The 10,000-nt window shown below is 35.6% G+C and overlaps 2 protein-coding genes across 3 annotated transcripts in view; one reads left to right on the plus strand and one right to left on the minus strand.

Moving 5' to 3' along the window:
- The window catches only part of LOC135107989 (lysosomal proton-coupled steroid conjugate and bile acid symporter SLC46A3-like), a 12,991-nt gene extending 4,454 nt beyond the window's left edge, over window positions 1-8,537 (minus strand). The window contains exons 1-2 of one of the 2 annotated variants that reach the window (XM_064018504.1): window positions 8,393-8,537; window positions 1-32 (exon numbers count right to left, since the gene is read on the minus strand). The exon at window positions 1-32 is cut by the window's left edge and continues 256 nt beyond it. Coding sequence is in view for 1 of the 2 variants with exons in the window: in XM_064018503.1 (XP_063874573.1) it covers window positions 1-32; window positions 4,296-4,313 (50 nt within the window). In the remaining variant the exon portion in view is untranslated. Of the gene's footprint in view, window positions 33-4,295; window positions 4,387-8,392 lie in introns of those variants that run through there. The other variant, XM_064018503.1, reaches the window with a different exon arrangement.
- LOC135107988 (uncharacterized) overlaps window positions 1-10,000 on the plus strand; it is a 93,401-nt gene that overhangs the window by 8,929 nt on the left and 74,472 nt on the right. The window lies entirely within an intron of this gene.

The raw sequence follows: 10,000 nt of genomic DNA on the forward strand, positions 1-10,000 counted from the left end.
TCCTCCTTTCTATTTTCCTGCAGCGGTGTGTACTGTGGAAGAGAAGAGTGGTGAGAGGAGGGTGGAGGAGAGGTGGGTGGAGGTAGTGGAGGAAGAGGTGTATGGAGGAAGTGGAGGAAGAAGAGAGAGATGGATGGAGGTAGTGGAGGAGGAAGAGAGAGAGAGAGAGAGAGAGAGAGAGAGATTATCAGGTCTATTTAAACATTTGGGCATTTATTTATAGTCACTAACGAAAATAAACAATAATAGTGTGAATAATAAAGAAAGAAATGTGACTAGCCATTTTTTTCTTTGTTTTTCAGCGGAGACATTACAGGAAGCAGTGGAAGAGAAAGAAGAGGATGGGAGAAAGGAAGAGAAGGAAAGAGATGATGAAAGAAGGAAGGTGGAGAAGTAGAAGAAGAATGAAAGAAGTAGAAATGGATGGAGGTGGAGAAGGAAGAGGATGGAGATGATTGTAGAGGAAGAGGAGGAGGAGGAAAGTGGAGAAGAAAGAAGGAAGGAAAGAAGAGAGAAAGAGAAAGAGTAACCAATGCGGAGGAGTTGCTTCTTATGGATGTTTTTACTTATTCTTACTTTTTCTTTTCTTTTTTCTTTTCCTCTTTATTTTATCAGTGTTGTTGATTCATCTTTTCTTCTCTGACAGCATTTTTTTTTTTTTATCTTTTCATTGACCGCCGCTCGTGTGTGTGTGTGTGTGTGTGTGTGTGTGTGTGTGTGTGTGTGTGTGTGTGTGTGTGTGTGTGTGTGTGTGTGTGCATGAGGGCGAATGCATGTATGTCTAATTTTGTTTTTCAGGCACTCTCTCTCTCTCTCTCTCTCTCTCTCTCTCTCTCTCTCTCTCTCTCCCTCTCTCTCTCTCTCTCTCTCTCTCTCTCTCTCTCTCTCTCTCTCTCTCTCTCTCTCTCTCTCTCTCTCTCTCTCTCTCTCTCTCTCTCTCTCTCTTCTTTGTTTTAAAAGTAGTATATTGTATGATGATTGGTCAGAGAGAGAGAGAGAGAGAGAGAGAGAGAGAGAGAGAGAGAGAGAGAGAGAGTTCATTATCACATGACCTGGAAATCCAATACCAATTAGATATTGATAATTGAAAGAAATTATCATCTCCTCCTCCTCCTCTCCTTTCCTTTCCTCTCCTCTCAAATTTTCACCAGTAAGGAAGCAGAGTTAATTAATTTATTGTGTGGCTTATGAAGTTCCCGAAAAAAAAAAGATAAATAAGGAAGAAAAAAGAGTAAATTGTATACTGGAGGGAAAATGAAAAAAAAAGTAATTTAAGAAGAAAATGATAAAATAAAAAAAATGAAAGAAATAATTAAAAAGTTGTAAATGAAAAGAACAATACATAGATAAATAAATAGATAAATAGATAGATAGAAGGGTGGATAAACAGATAGAGACATAGATAGATAGATAGAAGGATAGACAAAGATAGATAGAGATAGATAAATGGATACGTAGATATACAAATATGTAAACAAGACAATAATTTTTTTCAACAAAGGTGAATAAGTAAACAAACACTAATAAATAATAAAGTAAAATCATGCTTACCCACCTAAACTAATGAACGATAATCAAGCACACAGTTATTAAAAGTTTGCCCTCACTGTAATTAGTTTCATTAGACCGAACGCTCCCATGCTAATTATCAAAGAGGCAGGGAAGGGTTATCGACAGAAACCGGCATTATAATTATTCTTTATCTACGAGAGCACAGGAAACGGGACGCGAGACTCCCCCTGAACCCTCTTTCTTTCTTTTTTTTTTTTTTTTTAACTTTTTTTTCATCTTCGTCTTCCTTTTTTTGTTGTTTGTCTTCTTTTTCTTTCTCCTCTTCCTTCTCTTCTTTTTCTTCTCCTACCTATTCTTTCTCTTCTCTTTCCCCTCTTTTTTTTTTCTCTCCTCGTCCTCCTCACCCTCTTCTTCCTTTTTCTGTCTTTCTCTTTATTCTTCTTTCTTGTCTTCCTCCTCTCCTTCCTTTTATCCTTTCTTTTTTTCTTTCTCCTTTTTCTACATTTATTTATCTCCCTTTACTTTATCCTCTTCCTCCTTCTTTCTTCTTCTTTTACTTCTTCATCTTCCTTTACTTTATTCTCCTTCGCTATCTTTTTATCTCTTCTTCCTCCTCATTGGAATAAGATATTACCAAGGAGAGAGAGAGAGAGAGAGAGAGAGAGAGAGAGAGAGAGAGAGAGAGAGAGAGAGAGAGAGAGAGAGAGAGAGAGAGAGAGAGAGAGAGAGAGAGAGAGAGAGAGGGTGGGTGGGGGAGGGGCTTGCAAATTTCATGTGTTACCCTCAAGTTATCCCTCGTTTTCTTCATCCGTTTTCTTTGGTCTGGTCTTTGCTGGCTGTCTGGCTGGCTGGCTGGCGCACGAGAGCGAATGAAAAATTATAGATGAAATACAAATTTTAGGAAGTGAAAATAAAGGTGAGGAATTAGGGAAAAGTGCTTTATAGATTATATGGGAAGGGTAGGAAGCCACAGAGAAGGGGAACGTGTAGGCATCTTAATCTGTTTTTAACATGCTGCTGTGGAAGTTCCCGCAACTTTCACGGGTGCTTCCATGACTCATCAGAACCAGACTGATCATGTCTGTGGTCTTTAAATGGAGTACTGAAGAGGGAATGAAACGAAAAAAAAAAAAATGCATAACTTTTTTTTTAGATGTTATTAGAAGGTATTTTACGAAGCCGAGGACTGTTTTTCGTTAGCAGGCGGTTATAAATTTTTCAGTTCTTTATTTAGCATTAACGTTTCTTATTCATTATGCAGTAGTAGGTGGTTTCATTATAATTTTTGGTGTTATTAGAGGTTTTGACCAAGTAACGGATGGTACTTCTAGTGGTCAAGTTACAAATTACCCAGTTATTCATCCAGCATTGTTTCATTTTACTCATTCTATCATGAGCAGGAGGTTTTATAGTATAGCTGATGCGGGCGAGGATGAACATGTATAGATAAGAATGACAGGTGGAAGCAGGCAGGTGTGTTTCGTACAGAGACTGACACGTGTACGAAACCTCACGGCTTCTTGCAACTTATTTTCTTCCTATTTTCTTACTTTCCCACCATCCTTTCCTCCCTTCTTTCCTTAACACCCTTCCTTCACCATCCTATGTACCTTAAACCCTGCAAAAATTAGACACCTCTTCCCAGCTTTCCCCTCCTCCCCCTCCTACCTGCGTCAATGATCTGTTTGTTATTGTTGCCATGGGTGTTAATGCCCTTTGTCTTTGCCATCCCATGCCTCACCACACTGGGGCATGTGAAGCACTCCTGCCCGCACCTCCACTACATTCCAAAGGCTTTAGTTGAAGTTGCACGGGTTTTTAAGGGTCTTTTTACGGTTCTAGTGAGAGATTAATAGCATTTTTGTATTACTAACAAAAGGAGCAATAAGTGATATGGGTTTTTAAGGGTGTTCTAGTGGGAGATTAATAGCATTTTTGTATTACTAACTAAAGGAGCAATAAGTGATATGGGTTTTTAAGGGTGTTCTAGTGGGAGATTAATTAGCATTTTTGTATTACTAACTAAAGGAGCAATAAGTGATACTGGTTTTTGAGGGTTTTTACAATTCTAATGACAGATTAACAACATTTCTATATTACTAATAGGAGAAACAATGTTATAAAGGTTTTTAAGGGAGTTCTTACCGTTGTAGTGACAGATTAACAACATTTCTATATCACTAATAGGAGAAACAATGTTATAAAGGTTTTTAAGGGAGTTCTTACCGTTGTAGTGACAGATTGACAACATTTCTACATTATGAGCAGGAGAAACAGTCTTAAGAATCAGGCACATCATCTCTGGCCTTTCAAAATATTCGTGGTGAGAGAGCAAAGTGTTTCTGAAAATAATATGTTAGTGGTATTTGTTCCTCTTTCTCTCTCTTTCCCTAATGGCTGAACATGCGGAAAGGTGCAGCAAGTCATTAGGTCCACACGTGTCAGTACCTGTGTTGTGGATGTGTTTACTTGTTATGTGCTTCTCGGAGTGTTTGTGCATCTAACCTTGAGAATGTCGTTACTGAGGTTACTGTAGCCATCCAGAACTTTTTTGGTCTCTCTCTCTCTCTCTCTCTCTCTCTCTCTCTCTCTCTCTCTCTCTCTCTCTCTCTCTCTCTCTCTCTCTCTCTCTCCATTCCTTCAGTCACTTCACCACTTCACTCACTGTCCTTCACTCACTTCACTCACAGTTCACTTCACTGACGTCACTCTCACCTCTCACACCATCATTCCTTCAAGCCACTATCATATCCTTCCCTCCGTTCACTCTCACTCAGTCTAACCTCCTTCAGCGCCTCCATGTCTGAAGTGACGCTGGCCCAGTCTTCTGCAGGAGTGGTGGTTGAAATGATGTCCCCGGGTCACTACTCCCCTGCTTTATACATACACTAACTCCCCCTTCCCCAATTCCTCCTCCTCCAGCAGGACGTGTACGAGACTGGTTTATGTTCCATAGTTCTGACCTTGTAGCCTTGTTTCTTGAAATTCTCTCTCTCTCTCTCTCTCTCTCTCTCTCTCTCTCTCTCTCTCTCTCTCTCTCTCTCTCTCTCTCTCTCTCATGATGATGTAATCTTTTTTTCTTGTCTGTGTTTGTTAATTAGTTAAGTTTTGTCTGTCTGTCTGTCTGTCTGTCTGTCTGTCTGTCTGTCTGGCTGGCTAGCTGTGTGTGTGTGTGTGTGTGTGTGTGTGTGTGTGTGTGTGTGTGTGTGTGTGTGTGTGTGTGTGTGTGTGTGTTCGCGCATTAATATAACCGTCTTCTATCATTACATAGAAGAAAACAAGCTCTTCTTTTTCTTCTTATAATAATAATAATAATAATAATAATAATAATAATAATAATAATGATAATTATAATGACAATAATAATAATAATAATAATAATAATAATAATAATAATAATAATAATAATAATAATAATTATCATCATCACCATCATCATCATCATCAGCAGCAGCAGCATTCTCGTCAATATACTTAGAACTCCAAAACGTTTATACAGCTGCTATTTCACGGTCATGTGTGTGTGTGTGTGTGTGTGTGTGTGTGTGTGTGTGTGTGTGTGTGTGTGTGTGTGTGTGTGTGTGTGTGTGTGTGCTATTGCACGGTAGGATAAAAGCAGATATAGATAAGAGCTGTAGATAAGGAAAAAAATAGGAGGAAGAGGAGGAGTAGGAGAAGGATAAGATTAAACAAGAAATTAGAAAAAAATGATGACAGAGGTAGAGGTCAAAGAGTTCAGAGGAGGAGGAGGAGGAGGAGGAGAGGGAGAAAAGGAAGGAAAATAGACCATTAAGAGAGAGAGAGAGAGAGAGAGAGAGAGAGAGAGAGAGAGAGAGAGAGAGAGAGAGAGAGAGAGAGAGAGAGAGAGAGAGAGAGAGCAAAGAACTGAACAATTAACTTATTTACGTAATGATCTAAAGCCTCACACACACACACACACACACACACACACACACACACACACACACACACACACACACACACACACACACACACACACACACACACACACACACACACACACACACACGGAAAATAATATAATAATAATAATAATAATAATAATAATAATAATAATAATAATAATAATAATAATAATAATAGTAACAGTAATAATAATAATAATAATAATAATAATAATAATAATAATAATAATAATAATAATAACAGTAATAATAATAATAATAATAATAATAATAATAATAATAATAATAATAGTAATAATAATAATAGTCATTCTTGAAGAGTTGCCATTTTCTCCAAATCACAGACACTCAAGCAATGGAGCATTAAGGCAATAATATTACCAAGAAAGGTGATGGTGGTATGTCCTGCTTGAGAGAGAGAGAGAGAGAGAGAGAGAGAGAGAGAGAGAGAGAGAGAGAGAGAGAGAGAGAGAGAGAGAGAGAGATTTAATTTTTCTCTTATTAATTTTAGTAGTTTATTACAGGTTTATAAGATTATTATTATTATTATTATTATTATTATTATTATTATTATTATTATTATTATTATTATTATTATTATTATTATTATTATTATAGATTAGAAAAATATACTTTATAAGTTAAAACTACTACTACTACTACTACTACTACTACTATTTCATAATAATAATAATAATAATAATAATAATAATAATAATAATAATGATAATAATAATAATAATAATAATAATAATAATAATAATAATTATTATTATTATTATTATTATTATTATTATTATTATTATTATTATTGTTACTATTATTATTATTATTATTATTATTATTATTATTATTATTATTATTATTTGTCGTAGTCATTATCGTCGTCGTCGTCATCGTAGTAGTAGTAGTAGTAGTAGTAGTAGTAGTAGTAGTAGTAGTAGTAGTAGTAGTAGTAGCAGCAGCAGTAGTAGTAGTAGTAGTAGTAGTAGTAGTAGTAGTAGTAGTAGTAGTAGGAGTAGTAGCAACAGTAGCAGTACTGCAGTAGTAGTAGTAGTAGTAGTAATAGTAGTAGTAGTAGTAGTAGTAGTAGTAGTAGTAGTAGTAGCAACAGTAGCAGTACTGCAGTAGTAGTAGTAGTAGTAATAGTAGTAGTAGTAGTAGTAGTAGTAGTAGTAGTAGTAGTAGTAGTGTGTGCGCTTGTGTAAGAGTGGCCTCTCTCTCTCTCTCTCTCTCTCTCTCTCTCTCTCTCTCTCTCTCTCTCTCTCTCTCTCTCTCTCTCTCTCTCTCTCTCTCTCTCTCTCATACAGGACAAGACCATGACGCGTTTCCTCAACCCAGAAAGTTGCGTGACAATACCAAAATAGTGCCTTCCCCCTCTCCCCTCTCCTCCCCCTCTCCCCTCTCCGACAATGTCATCATACACTTGAACACTCGTTTCAGTTTCTCCTCAGGCTATTTCATCATACATTTAGACATTTATGCTTTCAGTGATATATTTCGTCTACTTATTCATTTATTGTCTGTCTCTCTGTCTGTGTTTTATTATTTTATTCATTTATTATCTTTCGTTTATTATTTTCAGTTGTGTGGTTCTTTTTTTAATTTTTCGATTAATTTATTTCATGCTATATCTATTTCTGTCTTAATTTATTTTACTATTATTCATTTATCTATCTATTTGTATTTTAGTTATCCATTTACCTCATTTATTCTTCTTTGTTTTATGTTTTTTTTTCTTTTTTTTCATAATTTCATTCATATTTTGTTTATATGACTATCACTAACCATTATTTTCCTTTAACTTCATTCCTCTGTTCTCGTAATATTTCTCGATTTCTGAAATTAAATATGTATAGAGAGGGGAAAGGGTTATATAATATTACTGTGACTTGAATCATGAAAACGCCTTTTTTGAATAAATAAGTACACATGTAAGTAGATAGACAGATTGATAGATAGATAGATAGACAGATAGACAAATATATAGATATGTTGATATTTAGGTAGATATATAGGTAGATTAACTAATAGATAGATAGATAGATAGATAAATAGATAGATATGTTGATATTTAGGTAGATATATAGGTAGATAAACTAGCAGATAGATAGAAAGATAGACAGATAGATAGTTAGATAGATAGATAGATAAATAGATAGATAGACAAACATGTAGATATATAGTAAGAGATATATATGTAGATATACAGATGAATAAAGAGATAGGTCGACAACAGATAGATAAACTGACAGATAGATAGATAAATAGACAAACGTTTACATGGATAGGAATATGAATAGATAGATAAAGTAAATAAATTGATCAATCACTAAATAAAAACAACAACTTTTAGAACACTATAAAAAAAAATTAAAAAAAAACTCATATTTCTACTTGACCTTAAGTTTTCAGGATAAGACTTGAAAACGTTAGAAAGAAAGGTCAGTCAAAGACGCCTGCTTGGTAAATGAACACGGTAACAAACGCGCCAGTATAGAAGGAAAGGAAGAGTAACATAACCCGATAGAAACACTACAACACTACATGCAATTTGTTCTCTTCATGTGTTGTGTGTAGTTTGTTGAGCCAGAAAGATTTTGTTTGACATAATACAGCTGGGTTTTGTACACTCTCTCTCTCTCTCTCTCTCTCTCTCTCTCTCTCTCTCTCTCTCTCTCTCTCTCTCTCTCTCTCTCTCTCTCTCTCTCTGGAATAAAAGAAAGGAAGACTAATATAACTTCTTACTATCATAACTTCAAGCTATTTTAACTTAATTTTGTTTCAATTTCACACAGTTGTAATAATTATGTATACCTTATGTCATGTATTATCCTTCTCAGGGCGGGATTAATCAAGTTTAACACAATACAGCTGTTCTCTCTCTCTCTCTCTCTCTCTCTCTCTCTCTCTCTCTCTCTCTCTCTCTCTCTCTCTCTCTCTCTCTCTCTCACCTCAGCATCTCTCCCACTTCCCCACGCTACTGTCACGCCGCTGCCCGCCCACTGGCTCTACAGGGCGCACGTTACGTCACACTACAGCCGCGTGCCAACTCTCTCTCCCTCAGTCAGCTGACTCATGAGGGAGGGACGAAAAAATAATAACAAATACGTAAACAGTTCCAATACGTTGTCACGCGTTACGTCATGCTTATCTTCAGCTTCGTTTCTTTATTTCCCGCTTTCTATATGATTTTTGTGGTGTTTTAGCGGGTGCACTTGTTTTTCTTTTTTTTTCTAGTCTTTTTATTGTGTTACGTATGTGTAGGTAGTATTTATTATGTGTTTTTAAAGAGCCTCTCAAGATACGTGATATGATGTCGAGGCTTTAGAGAAAACGGGAATTTTTAATAGGTAACTCAATAAGATTTGATTATTAAGGAAAGTAATAATTAGTGAAGGAGAGAAGGTTCTGTTTTAAAGGAAAAAAGGAAGTGATGGAGGTAAACTCGAGGGGAAAGTCTGTTAATTGATGGGAGAAGGATGAAAAGGTGTTAATGAAGGAAAATAGGGGAAAAATGTAGTCATAAGGAAAATTTATATTAGAAAATTTGTATAAGATATAAAAAGAAAGAAAAACAAATTAATATGAGGGAAAATATGTTGATTGAGGGGAGAGGAGGTATTTAAAGAGGTGGTAATTAAAGAAAATAGTGGAAAAAAGTAGTTATAAGGAAAATTTATTCTAGAAGATTCGCATTAGATGGAAAAAGAAAGGTAAAAGAGGCAAATAGATATACAAGTGTTAGTAAAGATGATGGATGGTGATGGAATACATAGATATAATGAAAAATTGATAAATGTAAGTGAAATTAATGCCAAAATAAATGTTAAAAGCGTGAAAAAAATATAAAGATAGATGAAAGAAAATAAACAAGGTGAATGAAAAAAAAAAGTGTTAGGGAAGAGAAAAAAATAGAATAGAGAAAAATAAAGAGAAAATAAATAAAATATAAGTGAAATAGTATTGTTTAAGGGAGAAAATTTATTAAAAGCGAAAAAAAGAGTGTTAGTGAAGAGAAAAAGATATAAGGTAGATAAAATATAAGGAAAATAAATAAAATATAAGAATAAAGGTATTGAATAAAAGGGGAATAGAGATTTAAGGTGTAATACTGGCGTAAAAAACAACCAAAACGGGGAGAACCGAGGAGAGACAGACACGTGATCAATTGTTGCGTGGCTCAGTGAAACGTTGCCAGAGCCTCAGATTTTTCGGGAGGTTTTCAGAAAATTTCAGGGTTTTCTCCAGATTTTTCGGGAGATTTCCAGATTCTTCAGTGTTTCCCTCAGATTTTTCGGGAGGTTCTCAAAATTTTCAGTTTTTACAGAAGTTTTGCGTAGTTTTCAGAAATTTCGTGATTCTTGGGGACTTTTTGTAAGATATATAAGTTACTGCAGTATTTCTTCTCTCCCATATCTCCCTCTCTATCCGGAGGGAGAGAAGAAGAGAGGAAGGAAGGAAGGAAGGAAAGAAGGAAGGAAGGAGGAGGAAGGGGGAAAGCAGAAGGAGGGAGGGAAGAGTAAGAGAGACTAGAAGGAAAAGAGGGAAAAAGGAGGGAG

The sequence above is a fragment of the Scylla paramamosain genome, chromosome 16 (genome assembly GCF_035594125.1).
Source record: "Scylla paramamosain isolate STU-SP2022 chromosome 16, ASM3559412v1, whole genome shotgun sequence".
NCBI classification, from domain to species: Eukaryota; Metazoa; Arthropoda; class Malacostraca; order Decapoda; family Portunidae; genus Scylla; species Scylla paramamosain.